The 20,325-nt window shown below is 30.3% G+C and overlaps 2 protein-coding genes across 2 annotated transcripts; both read right to left on the bottom strand.

The window, feature by feature from the left end:
* Nucleotides 1–5,552: 5,552 nt before the first annotated feature.
* Nucleotides 5,553–9,121, bottom strand: LOC137825505 (probable auxin efflux carrier component 8). The gene is made up of 6 exons (XM_068631185.1): nt 8,520–9,121; nt 7,863–8,037; nt 7,684–7,769; nt 7,399–7,556; nt 7,227–7,303; nt 5,553–5,790 (listed from the first exon to the last, which is right to left on the bottom strand). The coding sequence occupies exons 1-6, from the start codon at nt 9,034–9,036 to the stop codon at nt 5,724–5,726; spliced, it is 1,080 nt and encodes a 359-aa protein (XP_068487286.1). The 5' UTR covers nt 9,037–9,121; the 3' UTR covers nt 5,553–5,723.
* A 6,596-nt stretch (nt 9,122–15,717) lies between these two features.
* Nucleotides 15,718–16,904, bottom strand: LOC137823546 (uncharacterized). Its single transcript, XM_068628737.1, has 3 exons — nt 16,455–16,904; nt 15,859–16,410; nt 15,718–15,762 (listed from the first exon to the last, which is right to left on the bottom strand). Exons 1-3 carry the CDS (start codon nt 16,902–16,904, stop codon nt 15,718–15,720), a joined length of 1,047 nt encoding a protein of 348 aa, XP_068484838.1.
* Nucleotides 16,905–20,325: the final 3,421 nt, after the last annotated feature.

Raw genomic sequence — 20,325 nt, 5'->3', positions numbered from 1 at the left:
AAAAAAGTTATCCATGACCTTTAGTGAACTGTTTTGGTATTTTGATTGCTTTGCTAGGAATACTCTTATAATTATGGTTTTAAATATCTCCTCTAAGCACAAACATGACTTGTGTTGTTGGTAGTAGATATGACATGATGCCTATATAGTGTTGCACTGGTAGGTTACATGTTTATTTTATTGTATAGGATAATTTTTTATTTTTTTATCTCTATAATAACTGTTTTTCTCCATAAAGGAAGAACATTCTTGTTGTTGAGAATTTTAAAACCATTGTTTTTTTAGTTGTGGTGGGCTTAATCTGCTCTCAGAAGAGTGCTCAAGCATTGTTTCCCTTTTGTTATAAATGCTATTAAGCTTCTAGATAGTGTTGACATTATGATTATTGTATAGTAATGATATGTTAACAACCTACATCAGATTACAATTAAAAAATAATAATTTATTGTTGAAATTGAGCAATTTTAGAATTGCATGGCCAAATTACATTTGTAAACTAATGTACTATTTTCTATTTTTTTTTATTTGACGAGATATATCAAGTTTTTTTTTAAAAAAAATCTATAACCTTTGATGTATTTCGTGATGTTTAATATTTTTGGAGCTTTCAATGTTGTTATTGACATATTTAAATGTAGAAGAGAATTCAAATGCTACTCCTTAATGGAACGATATTAATACTTACGTCTTTATGAATTCTAAACTCTTCCATATCTTTTTGGGAAGAAAAGATAATAAATGTGCATATACATTTTCTAATATTGATATTTTAAATAGATTGTCTTTGTAGTCTTTTAAATTTTAAGTTTTATTAGCTGCTTATAATATTTTTTTTCTTTCGTATTAAATGATTAATGAAACTTTAATATTCCAATTTAATTAAAATGTTAAAATTTGATAATGATAAATCTAACTTAATTTAATAAAAAAATCAATATCAAAATTATAATTTTGTCACTCACAATTATTAGATAAATAATTTTAAGTAAGTTATAAATAATCTCTTTAAATTATGATATTTTTCAAATCATTATTTTATTTTGTAATTGACATTGATAGATTTAAATTATTCACCGGACATTACACTAAGTTATATTTTAAAAAAATTATTATTAGTATTGACTTTATTTAGTGTCAATCTTAAAAATGAATACCACTGAATTGATTTTAGAACTCATGTCTTATTCAAGGTACAAATCTAATGCTATTTAGAATGACAATTTGTTTTCTTTATAAAATCAATTTTTGGTCAAAGCTAAATAACCATTATATAATTATTCATTTCCATTTATAAGTGAAAAATCTCAAGGATGAAACTTTTATACATTCATAGTTCATTATAAACAATCACTATAGTTTGTGATTGAAAAATAAATATCAAATAAGATAATTTACTTAAATAGTTATATACAGAAATAGATTTTAGGAACAATATTAATTAAAAAATAGTATTTTTAGTGTTTAATCAAATGCAAAATAAGAATTATGGAACGAAAACCAAGAGATAGGTTTTATTGAATAATTTACGTGTAATCAACGCCTCATTTAAAATAATAATAATAATATTCAAAAGATCTTAATAATTATTTTTTATCATATATATCAAATATGATATATATTTTTAAAATATTTATTTATTAAAAATTTAAGTTATAATATAATTTATAATAAAAATGTTTATTCATTATAGTTTTCAAATATATTAAATTTATATTTATCTCATGAATTAAATAAATTAAAAACTAGTTATATATTTAATATATTTATTAAAATACATGTTTTTATTAGTATATATTAGTATACGTTTTGAATTTTACTAATTTTAAATGTATGTTTTTAAAAAATAATAAAATTGCGTTATGTATATATTAAAATTAATAATATAATAAAACTTAATAATATTATTAGATTGATGATATGGTACATTTTAATATATACAATGGTCTAATATTATTTAATGATTACATAAATTCTAGAGCATTTAAAAATAATAATTATAACATTTTAATGCATGTATCATATATATTTATTAAAATTAATAATATACTAAAATTTAATAATCTTATTAGATTTGATTATATATTACATTTAATATATATAATGATTTAATACCATTTAATTATTACATAAATGATAGATTATTTAAAAAAAATAATGTATGTATCATGTATATTTAATAAAATCAGTAATATCACTACTGCAAGAAAAACATGAAATAGAAACCAATTTGTAGAAACCAAAATAATTAGTTACAATAGTAACTAAATTAGAGACCATTTTAGAAACTAAAAAGAAATTTGGTTTCTAAATTAGTTTCTATTATTTGCTATTATTGTTAAATAGTTTCTAAATTGGTATCTAATTAGCAACCAAATATTTTGCTACCAAATTTAGAAACTAAATAATTGGTAGTTAAAACTTAGTTGCTAATTAGATACTAATTTAGAAACTATTTAACAATAATAGAAAATAATAGAAACTAATTTAGAAATCAATTTTTTTTTAATTTCTAAAATGGGTCTCTATTTCATGATTTTTTTTAACGTATACTAACATTTAATAATATTATAAGAGTTGACTACACATTATATTTAATATATGAAATTATTACATAAAAGCTACATTAATGATATTAAATATAGTTTATTACACACATAAATATACCACTTTCAAATATGTTTCATGAGCATTAGTAATTAAAAGAAAAGTAATTAATGTATAACTAGTATTTTATCTTATGCATTACACAGAATCATTATTTATTTTGTATAATTAAATTTAATAATAAGTGAATATTTTAAACACAAATTATATTTTAGATTTATCACGCTGACATATATATATATATATATATTAATAACTATTAGAATTGAAATTAAAAACAGAAATATTAAAAATGATTAATTAAGAGAGTAACTCAATGATTTAGACCTCAGTTTAATAAAGATAATTTTTAAATAAAAAATAGAAAGTTTATAAATAAAATATAGATTTTTTTTTATTAAAAAAATATTTTTCCAAAACTCGTTTTATATTCAATCTTTCTAGATTTGGGTTGTAGTTCAATCCTTATTTCACTTTTCTTCTCTTCTTTAGGATGCTTTGTAAGAGAAAATGTTGTTGGTGTATGATTTGATATTTAGAAATATGTCAGTAGTTGGATAGGATTTATGGAAATACCAAAAAAATATTTTGTTGATTGGCAATCTGCTATATGTAAAATGAGTTAATATTAATATGTAAAATGAGTTAATATTAACATGTAATGAATGCATAATTATTTAGATGTGAGAAGAATTTGGTAGTTAGATTGTCATGTATGTTAAAGTTGATAGGTATATATTTGCATTTGATTCTTGGAGTAATGTTGATATTGTGATTTATTTGGAGATGGTTAATTATATAATTTGTGTTTTTTTGAAAGGGTTTATGTATAATTTGGAAGTTAAAATTGTAGTTAAATTTTATGTTTGAGAAATGTTGATCTTGAATGTGATATTACTTAAACACTAATATATTATTAAGTAATGTCTAAACGATATTCAATAATTTCTTGCCCCTTTGTTGGGTTTTTCAAGGGGGATTCATAAGGGAAATTTAGTACCAACGAGCTATAAATCAATCTATATAAGAGACCTAACATCACCTTTTATCCAAAACATTAATACAATATTTTTGTGAGTTTTCTTCCTCATATGTTTCTCAACATTCTCATTTCTACTCAATGTGAGACTTAAACTTACCCTTGAATTCTTAACAATATGTCCCTCAAGTATCTGAATTCCTTCCACATTGTTTAAGCCTAACCTTTACCTGTATCGTCATTTATTTTAATGGGACATGCTTGTTTGAAACACCTATCAGGAAGGCTTTCGATACAAGGAATCCACAAGCCTAAGATTCTTCACTCATTCTCTAAGTCGATCACCAAGATGAACCATCGGCTCTGAAATCACTATTGGTTTTTTGAGGGGGGATAAATATTGTTAGGAATCCAAATGTGAGTCTGAGTCTCACATTGCCTTAAGGTTTTGGGTAGGAGGTGACATAAAGTCTCTTATATGGGTTGCCTTATGACACATTGATATTGAATCTCCTTGGCGAATCCCCTTCAAAAGACCCAACACCTTTCACTATTGCTTGAGCAACGGGATGACCACTTAAGCAATAAGGTGTATAGAGTAACAAATGATCACTTTCTAATTTCCAACTAGATGACAAAAAACTTTCATCAACTTTCACCTCCTTATATCTTAGCTTATATGATTTAAGGTTATAAGTAGAATTTGAATATCTCATATCTAATTCTCCAACTTGGTAATCACATTATACTTTCCCAAATTAATGGTGCCTCCCGACTAACTATTAGTTTTTACATAATACTACAATCAACTCATCAAAATCAACCACATTTCATCATATAACTTTATTTTAATACAATAAATTAAAAAAAAAAATTATGTATCCTTTAAAGACAAATTAAAATAATGAAAATGAAGGTTAAGATTAAGATTAAGAGAATCGCTTAAGTGAAATGTCATCGCTTGATTGATATTCTTAAGTTGAAGAAATAGTAGATATAACATTGTACTTGTTCACATGATAGATTGTCACTGAAAATAGACTATTTCTTGAGTAATGACACTTTTGTTTAAGCGACTAACAAACGCTTGAATGATAATATGCAATTATCAACATCCAGAGAAAAATGTTTTAATAGAATTACCAAAACCTGAAGCCATTTTCATACTTTTCTTTATCGATAAAAAATGAACAAAATTAAATGGAGCATTTGAGGGATACTTTAACCCTTATACAAAAAAAAGGCTAAAAACAAGAGTGAAATAAAAAATGACCACCAACATAACAACACAAGAGTACAACTATTAATATGTTATACTCCCTGTACATAGTTTGGCTAGTACAACAACTTACCTCATACCTACAAACATAACATATCTCATAACCCCACACAACAAAACTCATAACAATAACAAACAAATGAAAGCTCACTACTCTCGTATATTCATTTTTTACTGATAAAAAAAACAAAAACAAAAACAAAACCCCAATCTAATATAAGTGTGTGCATTTATTTTAGCATGAATATATTTATTCTTAATTATAATACCCCTTCCTCGTTTCTATTTATTTTTTAAAAGTTGAAGATAACACTAATTATTTACCTGAAGTAATTTTTTTTTGTCTTTAATTAATTTTTATTTATATATTTATTGTGAAATAAAAATAAAATGATAAAATATGTGTTCTATTTTAACTACACACTTTATTAGGATAAACAAAAATTATTTTATATTTTTTATATAAACATTAAAATATAGATAAAAAATAAATAATATTTTCGATTTTCATTAAAATATTCCAGCTAAAAGTTTATCGAACTTTTGCAGAATAATAATTTGGTTTACTCATTATATTACATTGACTTGAATTTTGGTATTAAAAAAAGACTAATATAACAACTCCTTGTTTTTTTGTTTGTTTGAAGGAACTAACAACCCTTATTTTTGTACGTCAAACATTCATGTAATGATATATAGAGTATATTTATTTATTTATAAGCAACCGAATATTAATTAGCCTTTGGTGATCTCGCATGTTTTGTAATTACAATGAATCAATATTGTAGTAAATTTAGAAGTATATTTTAAAATTGTTTTAACAGCAATCTAATGCTGCTTTATTCTTGTTCATAGCATAATTCAAATTGCTAAGAGGAAGTAGAAGGCTAATTCCACTGGCAAGGCAATGAGCATTCCTAACAAGATCCTGTCACCAAAAACAATAACAAAAACATCAAATGTCTACGCCTCTCTACGTTTTTTTAAATAAAAATAAAAAAATAAAGGAAGAGAAAAAAAAATGTCAATATTAACTAACTTTTTATTTTGACCGTGTTAAAGTTTTATATTTACACCATTTAATATTTCTTTTGAATGTAAAACTAATCTTGAATTGAAATTTTTACGAAATAACTGAATTTATAAAATGTTTTGGAAAATATTAATTAGTACTATACTGTCTTATTTCACTTAGATAAATACACTACAAGAAAATTATGAAATAAAAACCAATTTTTAGAAATCAAAATAATTAGTTGCATTAGAAACCATTTTAAAAACTAAAAAAAATTGATTTCTAAATTAATTTCTATTATTGTTAAATAGTTTCTAAATTGATATCTAATTAGCAAGATTTTTACTATTACAACTAATTATTTTGGTGTCTAAAAATTGGTTTATATTTAATGATTTTTTTTAGTGATATAATATATATATATATATATATATATATTAAAATATAAATGTCTATTACTAAATAACTTGCCAGAAAATGTTTTCAAATCATGTGAAATTTATACATGAGAGAGATAAAATATGAAAATATTCTATAATTTAATTGCTTAAATTTATATTTTATACAAAAATATATTAAGTGGTATACTCGTAAAAGTTTGACACTTATAATATTATATATATATATATATATAATAAACTTTTCCAAATGAAAATTATAACATTTGATCATATTAAAATATACATTAAATGATTATACAACTAACAGCCATAATTTTTAATTTTAACAATTCATATATATATATAGTCAGATTTGTAAATTTCAAATCATTATATATACACTACAAGAAAATCATGAAATAAAAACCAATTTTTAGATACCAAAATAATTAGTTACAAAACTAAAATAGAGACCATTTTAGAAATTAAAAAAAAAATTGGTTTCTAAATTAGTTTCTTTAAATAGTTTCTAAATTGGTATCTAATTAGCAACTAAGGTTTTAGATACCAATTATTTAGTTTCTAAATTTAGTCTCTAAAACCTTGGTTGCTAATTAGATACCAATTTAGAAACTATTTAACTATAATAGAAAATAATAGAAACTAATTTAGAAACAAAATTTCTTTTTAGTTTCTAAAATGGTCTATAATTTAGTTACTATTGCAACTAATTATTTTGATTTTTAGAAATTGGTTTCTATTTCATGATTTTTTTTTAGTGATAAGTCAAGTATATATAAATTAATTTTTCTGAACAAACTTTTTGATAGATATTTTTAAGAAAAAAATGAAAATAAACATATACACGAGTTAAAGTTAATTTTCAACCATTTAGTCTAGTATTTACAAATAAATTTATGCAAATAAGTATATTTATGTTTATATATTAAGAGATATTTGAATACTTACGCTGTGCTTAAAACGGCTGGATGAACATTATATTCTTTGGCAAAAACAAAAGGAACAATTCCTTGAGGTAGAGCTGCCTGCCACATACAAGATCATGATCATGATCATGCAAACTATTTACTTTTAAATTACCTGAAAAGTAGAAAAACAAAATTAAAGGAAAAATCATCACCTGAACAATTGTCACTTTAAACAATGTGTTTCTTAGTCCTATCAGAAGAGAAGCCACTGTCATCAGACCAGGTCCAACCACAACTTTCAGTCCTATTGCCACCATTGTCATCCTTGGCCCACATGCTATGATGCTGGACTGTGATGCCATAAACAAACCTATACCAATCTCCATCAATAAATGTAAAAAAATTATACCCTTTAAATGCAATTTTAGATTTGCATGTTCGATTGTGTCAGTTAATTAATTAGTACTTCATATCACGAAACCATGGATTTTGCTTACCTAAGCTGAACATTGCCATGCCAAGACCTCCATTGGACAATATTTCTATTGACTGAGTAACAACTTCAGGCATGTGTAATCCCCACCTGCACAAGTTAACCTTATTTGCCACCTTAAGGAAATCAAATACAATGATCTTGGTCTGAATTGAATGGCATGAACAGACATGTTATAATTACCTGAAATGTATGCTTGACCAAATAAAACCCACTAAAGTTGCATAGGTATTAGGATTTTTTATTAGCTTCTTTCCCACTTTGGCAAGAATGGGCAAGACCTTCAGCTTCCTTTTTGTTCTAGGGTCTGCGTCTTCTTCTCCTTTTGATTGTACCTCACGATCTCTGTCTGTTTCTCCTTAAAGACATTTAAAGGAAACAAAAATATTACACCATTTTCATTTCTGGTTCAGTTTTATGGAAATATCTGTACTTAAGTTTCACATCATATGGCATATGCTATTTTGAATCGCAATCAACATGATCTGACATATGTGTTAGTTTGATTTATATGTTGCTACTGAGATATAAATTTCCTAACAAAATTGTACTTAAATATTCAAATGGCACCTAATGAGGAGGGAGAGAAAGAAAGGACAGCATAGAAACATGGAGACATTTAAAATATAAAAAAAAAAAGATTTGTAGACGCTTTAATATAAAAGAAAAGAAAGAGAAATATATTGAAAGATATTAAAATGTAATTTATAATAAGCATTAATGAAATATTTGAGATATTAAATTTATGTTTTGCTAAGTTAATCACTATTTGTTTTACGTAAATTAATCACTCTAAATCTCATTCCTTACAATGAAAATTAACCAACTATAAACACCTACCAGCCGAGCCTTGTGGTGGTGGTGCAGCTGCAACGGGCCTGGTGTTGACAGCATCAAGTTCATAAAGAAACAACAACAAATTGTACCAGATCATGCTCTGCAAGAAAATAATCTGTGCCAGGAGAACAACTGCTTCACCCTTATACATAGCTTTCATCAGAGGGATTCCAAGAATCAAAGTGTTGGGGAGTGTTGTTAATGACAAACCCGTTATGATCCACTTTAAACCTCCTCGGCCACTGATCTTAGTGATTGCTATTAAGACTAGAAATGCAAGCGATTTCTGAACAAAATCCGCATATACGAGTTTGAGGCTCATGTCATAGATGTTGTTAGAGGAAATGATTTGAAATGACAAAAGGGGGATGGAGAACTTTGCCACAAATTTGTTTATGCCTGAACATTGATCTGGTGTGAAGATCTTCCACCATTTCACAGAAACGTAGGCCAGTATCATGGTCACATATAGTGGAAGAGTGGCTGCTACCACATGATAGGCATCTGCTAGGGAAATCATGATGGCTAGTGTAGGAAGATTTAGGATCACCTACACCTTATTAAGCTGCCTTACGTGCTTTTTAGGCTATTTTGTCCATCAATATTGGCTTAAGAAACTTCTTCGGAGGCTTTCTTCTACATATTCAAAAAGACAAGATTCAGATATTTTTATTGCTGTGTTTCAACAATAATGTAAACATTTATTATGATAATAGCAGTGTAATTCTAATTTTAATTGAAAAATAATATCAACATTCAATTCTTACAAGGAACTACATCAGTGTTTTTGTATCTAAAATGAAAAGCTTGGGATTGAATTGCTAATTTTAGCAGCTTCTTTCTTCTTCCCCTTTTCCCGAAAATGAACCTTAGCGTAATAGTAAGGTTGCTGCTTTATGAACTTTAAGTCACAATATAGTTAAGTATTGAAAACAACATGTTTACTTTGAGTAAGACAGCATATAATTATCATCTTAGGTGTGTCGTCTGTTGGATAATTCTTTCTTGTTTTTTCTTCTTTTGTTAAACTTGGTTATCATCAATTTGGAGTTCCCAACTTCGTTTATTCTTCTTTTAAACTGTTATATACTGCATGTCTGTTAACGCCTCCACGGATAGATATCATGAATCTGATGGGTTTTTTGGTGCCTGATTTCATCACAATTATGGTTAGAAAAAGAGCTTAATGATGAAGAAAGTGAGGGCATTTAAGTCCTCTTGAAATATATAATAATTAGATTCCAATTTTCTTCTTGGCATAGTCTTTCGGTTCATAGGTTCTTTAACAAAGCAGACCTAGACAGTGTATGCTGACAAATACGCAAATCACTATCAGAAGACAAAATCATGATATAGTTCAATTATTTTTTAATGTAAAAGAACATAAATTCAAGTGCCCTATTTTTCGTTTCAGTTTGTGTTCAGCCTTTGTCTGTTATGTTAATCTTCACTCAGAAACATGCAAAAATTAATCTTGGGTTTACACTACTGTCATTACGTAACCAAAATTTTAGCTTAAAATTTTCTATATTGATCTTGAGACTTCCTTTTTCTATAAAATATTTATTTAAAACTTTTCAATGCTAGGAAGGAAGAATAAAGAAGTTAATTGGAAGTTAAGTAACTAAGGACTGTTAAGAACTGTGTGAAGAAGAATACTTTCCAATTTTGGTCAAAAGTGCTGCAGCAGGGAATTTACTTTCCAAAAACGTGAGTTTTTTGCCATAAAAGACCCATCATCTCTTTCTTCATGTTGTCTTTGTAAGAGAATATAAAACTCAATCCACCAAGGTCATTAAATTGTATTTTCATGGAGGGACGATGCTAAACTGAGATAGAGTAGAAAGATTTTATACTAAATTCTAATGGATGGGTAGAAACATAAATATTCTTTTGTTTCTTTTTGTCCACTAAAAGTGTATTTAAAATATTTAGGTTATTTTAAGAGTGTTTATTTAATAACAAATATTCAATCCATATATTAGCTATTTTTTAATAAATGGATATTCACTCTATTTATTAAAGCAAGTATATCATAATGCTCAACACTACATAAATAATTATGTAACCATTTGAAGACTTTTACCCTATAATTGATACATGTTGGATGATTGATTATTCATGAATTTGTTTTATTGTTTTGATAATTGGAAGAACTGGCTAGATTTTATCATGGATGAACGAATTATGGTTAGATGTGTGTTGTAATAAAAAAAAAATATGAAATAAAAATTAATTTTAGAGATAATTTTAGAAATTAAAAAAAAATTAGTTTCTAAATTAGTTTCTATTATTGTTAAATAATTTCTAAATTAGTATATAATGAACAACCAAAATTTTAACTACTAATTATTTAGATTCTAAAATTGGTAGCAAAAACCTTAGTTACTATTAGATATCAATTTAGAAACCATTTAACAATAATAGAAACTAATTTAGAAATCAAAAAATTTTTTAGTCTCTAAAATTGTTTCTAATTTAGTTACTATAATAACTAATTATTTTTTGTCTCTAAAATTGATTTCTATATCATGATTTTCTTGTAGTGTTGATCAAAGTAATTGTGGCGAATTAACCTTCTTAAAATTCACTAAAATAGAGATTGTAATTCAAAAAAGCAAGCTACACCATCTTCTTTGAAGGATTTAAGTAAAAAAACATGGAAGGATTTGAGTAAAAAAAATGTTATATTATGTAAAATTTTGTTGTTCTAGTATTATCGTATTGAAACAGTTCTTAAATACTTAATTTTATTAACTTTTTATATATATCAAAAAGGTAGAAAAACATTTTCATTTAAATAAGAGTTATATAACTAATGTGAGAGAGGGGAATTTAAATTTTCTGATATAAAGCAAATTATGTTGATATATCACTCTCACATAGTAATTTCAATCCTGAATAACTCATTGTAAAATATACCACTTATTTTTATGTGATTCCCACTAACAAAACCAAAGAGATATTTGTAGGAGACCAGAAAATTTATTGTCCATACAAAGTTTCCGACAAAAAATGTTCCTTAGCATAATAGCTACACAATCCCCAAGTTGCAGGTCCGTTAATGCTGCCACAGAAATTTGACTTAATTAATATATATATATATATATATATATATATATATATATATATATATATATATATATATATATATATACCAAATAAATATCAATACTGAATAAAGTAACAAAGAATTTTCTTGCAATCATAATTAAAACGATTTAATTAAAATAATATAACTTATAGTACTAAGGATGCTTTAAATTACTCGAGGTAAAAAGTCACATACAATTTCTGCCTATAACACATTTTACCTGCTTTTCAGCACAGGTTACCACTCGGAGGATGTTCATCAATTCGCTTGTCATAAAAGCTAACTTGGAAAGGTGTGAGATTTTGGTTGATACCAATCTATGTAGTTTTTGCAGGATAGTGGAGTCGACGAAACACATGTTTTTTGAATGCAGGATTGCTTGGTTAGTTAGGAAACAGTGTTATACATGGTTAGAGATAGCATCGGTTGATCATGTTGATCCAACTGCTCACTTCTTACATTTTAATTTTCTAAATGCTCCTATCCTGTTGTTTGGAATTGTGTTTGGATTGCTGTAGTTAGTGAATTATGGAAGCATATGAATAAATATAATTTCTAAGGAGGGGTGATCGACCTTTCGGAAGTGTTCACTTTGACACAATTAAATGTTTGGTCTTGAGTAACATCTAAAACTGTTTCTGGTAGTGAAAGAATATTTTCTGTTTTATTCAATCTGTCTTTCCTCTATAGCAATACATATATATATATATATATATATATAACCATAGCATTAGAACCGTACAGATTCTTTTTCTAACATAACATCTGTAATTAAGACTAATTATAGACCCATTAATAGTGATTATATTCCTATAATTAAGTCTAATTATAGACTCATTAATAGTGATTATATTCCTGTAATTAAGTCTAATTAAGTCTAATAATGATTTTGTCCGGTAATATCCCCTCAAGTTGGAGCATGTAAGTCTTGAATGCCCAACTTGACCAAGATGGCTCCATACTTTTTAGCACCGAGAGCTTTGGTGAAAAGGTAAGCTAGTTGTGTATGTGTGGGCACATAGGATGGAAGAAGGCGCTTGTGAATGATTTCATCTCGAACAAGGTTGGCAGTCAACTTCAATGTGTTTGGTGTGTTCGTGGAAGACCGGGTTTTTAGCAATGTGAAGTGCTGCTTGACTATCACAATAAAGACGAATTGGGTCAGGATGAGGAACATGTAGAGAAGCGAGAATGTCTTTAATCCACTTTAATTCTCGGGTGGTCTTAGCCATTGATCGATATTCAGCCTCAGCAGAGGAGGCAGAAACCGTTTGTTGTTTCTGGGTTTTCCAAGAGATTGGGGAAGTGCCGAGTTGAATAAACCATCCGGTGAGAGATTTCTGTGTCAGTGGACAACTTGCCCAATCAGAATCACACCACCCAAAGAGTTGTAAGTTGTTCTCTCGAGGTAGGAGTATTCCTTGTCCAGGATGCCCCTTTAAATATCGAACAACACGAAGAGCAGCTTGCCAATGCTCGGAGCATGGATTTTGCATAAATTGAGATAAAGCTTGGACACTGTAGGCAAGGTCAGGTCGAGTGAAACACAGATAAATTAACCTTCCAACAAGTCTACGATAAGTAGCCGGGTCAGAAAGAAAAGAACCAATAGCGGAGCTCAATTTGTGATTTTCTTCACATGGTGTAGTGGCGGGCTTCGCACCCAACAATCCGACTTCAGTAATGATATCTAAGGCATATTTCTTCTGACAAAGGAAGATTCCGTTGGGGGAGCGAGCAACTTCAACCCCAGGAAGTACTTGAGGCGGCCTAAATCTTTCATATGAAAGCATTGATTTAAGTAGCCTTTAAAACATTGGATGTCAGTACCATTATTCCCTGCAATCACAAGATCATCAACGTAGACTAGCACAACCAACTGTATGTCATTATTATTGAGAGTAAACAGGGAATGATCCTTCGGGGATTGTTGGAAGCCGTAACGAGTGAGAGAAGAAGATAGTTTAGCAAACCAACACCTGGGGGCCTGTCGGAGGCCATATAGAGACTTTTGAAGCTTGCACACTGCCCCTGGTTGAGATTCTTGGAAGCCAGGAGGGAGTTTCATATAAACCTCATCATCAAGATCACCATGGAGAAACGCATTGTGAACGTCCATCTGATGAAGCTCCCAATCTTTTGCGGCTGCTACTGCTAGAGTTGTGCGAATGGTTACCGTCTTTACGACAGGAGAAAACGTCTCGTTGTAATCCAAACCCTCCACTTGATGATTGCCAAGAATTACCAATCGAGCCTTGAATCTTTCAATTGTTCCATCCGAGTTGTATTTGATTTTGTAGATCCATTTACACCCAAGTGCCTTCTTTCCAGGAGGGAGAGCGGTGAGTTTCCAGGTGTCATTGAGTTCGAGAGCATGAATCTCCTGTGCCATAGCATCACGCCACCGGGGTTCTCGGGCCGCTTGAGAAAAGAACAGGGGTTCCTGCTCGGTGTGTAAAGAGGCAAGAAAACTTTGATGATGTTTAGAAAAGGAATCACAATTCACAAAATCATGTATAGGATACGAAACACCTGAGGATTCTGTTGAAGGAGGTGACGGAACAGAGGGGCTTGACGGTATCGTGGTGGCTGCGACAAAATCGCGTAACCGTACGGAAGGCAGCTTCGCGCGATGCCCTCGCCCAAGGGGAACCGCGACCGTCAGCGGTGGTGAAGAAACCGACGGCGCCGTCTCCGTCGGACGCGGCGGTGGATCCGCGGGTAGCGTCGAGGCTTCTATACACGGATCAGAGTCGTTGATAGTGTGGTCGAAGTCATCTGTCAGGGTAGCATCCTCCTTGGCTGGGATGGGAGATGCAATGGGTTGGTTGACGATGCATTCATCTAGGTTTGAGGAGGCAACTTCATGAAGAAAATGTGGGTCCGTTCCAGTTTCTAAAGAGTTGGCAATAATTGGGTTTTGCAATGGTGGTGCAGTGTCCATCTTTTTGGCTTCAAAATATGAAAATTTATTTTCGAAAAAATGTACATCACGAGAGACAAAGAAAGTTTCTGTTTCCAAATCAAATAATTTCCATCCTTTTTGGCCATATGGATACCCGACAAACACACATTTTCGGCTACGACTATCAAATTTATCCCGCTGTCTATGTTGATTATGAGCATAACATAATGAACCAAATACTCGTAAGTGCGCGTAACTGGGTACACATCCATGGATCACTTCATAAGGGGTTTTTCCTTTTAGAATGGAGGATGGTGTGAGATTGATTAAGTAGCCTGCAGTCAAAACGCATTCCCCCCAAAATTTAATGGGAAGATTGCCTTGAAACCGTAATGACCGAGCAACATTCAGAATATGCCGATGCTTGCGTTCGACGCGTCCATTTTGTTGCGGGGTCCCGACACAGGAAGTTTGGTGAAGGATACCTTGTTGAATGAAATATTGTTTTAGACACATGAATTCGGTTCCATTGTCAGAGGGAACCATTTTAACACATTTGTTGTATTGCCTCTCAACGAGTGTGAAATTTTTTTTTCAAAGTCACTGATACCTCTGTTTTTTCTTTTAACAAATAGATCCAAACTGCCCGTGAACAATCATCCACAATTGTCAAAAAATATGAAGCACCACAGGATGAAGGAATTTTATAAGGACCCCATAAGTCACAATGAATTAAATCAAAAATATCTCTCGTTTGTTTCGATTTTTCACAAACTTCACAAACTTTATTCAACTCATCACGAGTACATTTCCCACTTATATCAGGAAGCATTTGCACAATCTTAAATGACGGATGTCCTAATCTTTGGTGCCAAAGTGCTAGTTGATTTTCCATCTTGACATGACATGCTTAAGTCTTCCGTACCCCACGATACCAATAAAGCCCATCTTTCTGTTCACCTGCTCCAATCAGCGTCCTCGAAGTGCGGTCCTGTATAATACACAATTTATCAGTGAATGTTACAACACAATTTTCTTCATCCGTCAATTGAGGTACTGAAAGTAAATTGCATTTTAATTTGGGAACATAAAGGACATTTTTCAATTCAAGTCCTTCTTCAAGAGTCACTGTTCCCTGTTCGCAAGCTAGAACACGTTCACCATCGGGTAACCCTACGGGGCACCCTTGTATAGTTTCCTTTTCACTCAAATTTTCCAGTGACCCGGTCATATGGTTTGATGCCCCACTGTCAATAATCCACAAATCCCAAATGCTCTTACCAGTCATTTGTCATTTTCTCTTATTCATTTGATTTTTGTTTGCTGATCATATCAACCAGTACCTTCCATTGTTCATTGGTCAGACCTGCCATCTCAAGTTTCTTGTCGTCATTGTTGGCTTGACTGTTGCTTCCACTAGCGTGTGCCACATTTGCACGTGTCGGGTTACCTTTATTTCGCATCCCTTGGCGTCCCCTGCCGTTCCATTTGCCTTCACTTTTTGGTCTGTCACCCCACCATTCGGGATATCCGATCAATTGGAAGCATCCCTTCATGTCGTGACCATTTTTACCGCAATGACTGCACGTCATTAATTTTTCTACCATATCTCCACGCCCTTTTTCTTTGTAGTTGGCCTGCATCGCGAGACCCACGACCAACCCCCTTTCTTCCGTTGATTTGGCCATCATTCTCACTCTTTCTTCTTGTACCAACATAACATATACGCGGTTCAGAGACGGCAATGGGTCTGAGGCCAGAATGTTTGATCTTACTGTCCCGTAGCTTGCGTCATCCAACCCCATAAGGAGTTGATGAACCTTCTCCTCCTCCCTTCGTTTTTCCAACTGAGCACCAATCCCACACTTGCCACCACCATTCCCTACTGCTTGCATCTTGACAAGTCCGACCTTAGTTGTTGAATTCTAGGTCCATTCACGACTGAGAATCTTTCTTTAATGTCTTCCCACAAGTTATGTGCAGTCTCAGCATATGCTATTGTGGATCGTAAGCTTGGTTCAATGGTGTTTAGAATCCAAGAGACAATTATGGACTGCACGGTCCACCAATCTTCAAGGTCGGGTGCCTTATCCTCTGGTTGGATATGTGTTCCATCAATGAAGCCCCATTTTCTCCGGGCACGAAGCGAGATCTTTACTGCTCTTGCCCATTCGTCGTAATTTTCTCCGCGCAATTGGACTTGCGTGATTATGTTTCCGGGATTGTCACTCGTGTTGAGATCATATGGCGAGTAGGTCTTCTTAGCACCTCCTCCTTCGTGCTCTGCTTTGTTGGCATTATTCTTTTCTGGTGCATCTGCCATGGTTGTGCACCGTTGCCTCTTTGCTTTGTGTTTGTCGGGTATCAGAGTTGTGTGCTCTGATACCATGAAAGAATATTTTCTGTTTTATTCAATCTGTCTTTCATCTATAGCAATGATACATATATATATATATATAACCATAGCATTAGAACCGTACAGAACCGTACATATTCTTTTTCTAACATAACATCTGTAATTAAGACTAATTATAGACCCATTAATAGTGATTATATTCCTATAATTAAGTCTAATTATAGACAACTCATTAATAGTGATGATTATATTCCTGTAATTAAGTCTAATTAAGTCTAATAATGATTTTGTCCGGTAATAGCTAGTTTTACTTATTCTGAGTGGTGCATTGATGTTTTCAAGCTTTTGTAAGAGTTACTTATTTGGTTAGGTTGTTGTTCTAAGTTTTAGAAAGTTAGGTTGGTAAGAAGGGATGAGGGAACTTATTGTGTTCTGTATAAAAGTTGGACCACCTCTAAAGTGGTTCATATTTTTTTTTTCTTGCTGATAAAAAAACAATTTACTTGCTTTTTACTTCAAAGTTATTTATGTTATATCTAGTTTTTTAATAAAAAATAATAATAAATATGAAACATAAAAGGAGTGTTTTAATCCATATATGAATAATAATCAGACAAGAGTGATTCTTACCAGAATTTACCTAAACTTCACAAATAGTTATTCCATCTCTGAAATTGTAGTCCTCAATTGATTAGAAAAACAAAAAAATCAAATCTAGCAAGTCCACATTCAAAATTGTACTACCCTTAAAAAAACCATTAATTGCAATCCTATTTCAATTTACCTTGCTTGTAGATCTTAGGCAAATTTCTTGTAGTGTGATAGAGGTAAGCTAGAAAACATGTATCGTAAAAATGTTGTAGTAGAAAACATGTATTGTACAGTTGATCATTTATAATAAATAGCTTTTAAAACTATTTTAAGAGAAACATTTATCAAATAATTAATTAATTTAACAACGTTATATAAACAAAGATTAATTACTTACTTTATTATAACGTCTATTTAGCATATACAATAAAAAATAAAAATTTATTAGAAGTTAATTTCGGTTACTCGAAGCTAAAAGAATGAAAAATATAAAAAAGTTTACTTTTGAACATTGGCACTCATATATATAAAAATCTTGACTCTTAAGCCTCTCTGTGTTCTGATGTTTGAAGGAAGGAATGTTTATTTTATATAAATGTAAATTCCTTGAAGGTGTTAATAAACATAAGCTCTTCTTTCTGCTAAAGTTAAAGTTAGCTAGTTTTAAGTTAATAATAAACAGTGGAAGCTTTTGACCAACCCTACCACTTACATTATTCTTAATGTTAAAATTACTCTTTTTCCTAACTATATTAACTAGGTATCATTTTTTATTTTATTAGCAAGAAATAATTAAATTAAATCGGTCTCAATCTTCATAAAATAATAATAAACAAAAATATCTTTCCACCTACATATTTAAATAGAATTTTCTACATATCCATTATCCATTCTTTAAATAAAATCTTTTTTCTTGTATGATATGCATTCACTTCAAATTTCTCAAAAAAACAAGATTATTAAGAAAAATATTATTTTAACAATTACAATTTGACAACTATAAATTATAACACCATTTTATAAACTGTGATTTTCATAAATATAATTTTAAAATTGTTTAAAAAATAATTTTTATTTATTTATTTATAATTTGATGCATAATTGTGAACATATACTTTCTTCCTAAGTTTCCTTTTTATGATATTATAAATTTCATTGTAATTAATTGCATACCTAGTCGACAAGATATGACTTGTTAATTTTATTGTGAAAAGTTATCCTCCTAATCTAATGTATTTTTTTTATATTTTAGACGAAAGCTAAATTAAAAATCAATAAAATAGGTAGTATTCTATTATATTTATTTATGTAATCAGCAGCAACGCAAAACCTGGTCCTGTGAACCAGCACCAGAAACTTCAACACATGCAGCCCTTAGCAGAAAATCAATCCGCAAAACATACAAGACAGAGGAAAAGCAGGGGAATCTGCAGAACAAAGAATAGTTGTTTCCTGCATTGGCTTGAACTCCAGCTTCAACCTTGTTTAAAGCCTTCTTTGGTATTCCCTGCTTTCATCCTGTATGGTCTCAGCTGCTTACAGGGTCAATTGGTTGTTCACAGCAGGCTATTAACTGCACTAAAGAAATTCCATTTGCTGTTCCCATTTATCCTGCAACATCAAACCCAACTACCTTTCCAAGCTAAATTCAGCTACATCTTAGTTATACTTAGTATACTCATATAAGTGCATGAACTTAAAAACCAAGCTATGCTGACAAGACAGGGAAAGCAAAACAAATAAAACCAGATAAGAAGAAAATCTAGGCTAGGTGATTGATTTTAAGCATTGGATAAGGTTCGTGGACCAATCAGAAAAGGAATCAGAAAAGGAAAATATATAGTAGAATGTTTACTTTTCAACAATAACCAAGACTTCACTGAACCATATGGAAAATGTCCTCGGCATCTACTATCCCTTAGTTGATCGCGTTCTTTAAAATAGAAAAATTAACTGGTAAGTTAATTATTCAACAAATGTGTTACATATACTATTCTGGGTTTGGTTGTTGTGATGGCCGTTTAGTGACCAAATTTGCCACTGTAGTTATAGTGACTAAATACAGAACATGTTGGAGTTTTTTTTTATTCACATGTATGGACGAAAATAATGGTTCCAGGCTGGTTTGCAGAGTTCAGCACTGCGGTAGGCGTTTTTTTTGGTGATTACAAGATTTTCAAAATTTCTGCAATGGAAAACGGTGCTGCAGAAATATTCCATTGTGCTATGGCATGATGTCTACACAGAACACTGTTCACTAGACGCACAGTTAGACACCAGACCATGTGAGATTATACAGCCCTGAGACTCTGTTTTATGCAGGTTTTGTATGGGGTAGACGGTATCATGGTCTCACCAGACCATGATAGTTTTTTTATCAACAAAAGAATGAGAACATTAATATACAATCTTGTATATATTTAAGAATTTTGTTAGAAAATGGATTTTTAAATAAATTATTTATTATATATTATATACAAATAATTATATATAATAGATACAGAGAATACATATATTACCTAATAATATAAAAAAATTGATATAGACTTTATAAGTAAATTAAGATGAATTTGACAGAGATATATACAGAAAAAGTGTGGACGAAGGACGTCAGAAAAATAGGGCTTGCAGGTGTTTAAAAAAACACATGATCCCAAATATATGGTGAAGCAAATTGAAAAAGGCATCATATAATTTATATAACGCTGATACATAGTAACTGCTAAGACCAATTAATGTAAGGTTATACAAATGAGAAATGATACTTTCACAACATGAATTTTCACACAAATATAGGAAATTTGAGTGATGGCTGTTGAATTGGGCAATATATAGAAGCAAAGAAATAGTGATAAGTTTTAAG

Source organism: Phaseolus vulgaris, chromosome 8 (genome assembly GCF_000499845.2).
Source record: "Phaseolus vulgaris cultivar G19833 chromosome 8, P. vulgaris v2.0, whole genome shotgun sequence".
In the NCBI taxonomy this organism is placed as follows: domain Eukaryota; kingdom Viridiplantae; phylum Streptophyta; class Magnoliopsida; order Fabales; family Fabaceae; genus Phaseolus; species Phaseolus vulgaris.
This window is presented reverse-complemented; position numbering and strand designations above follow the sequence as displayed.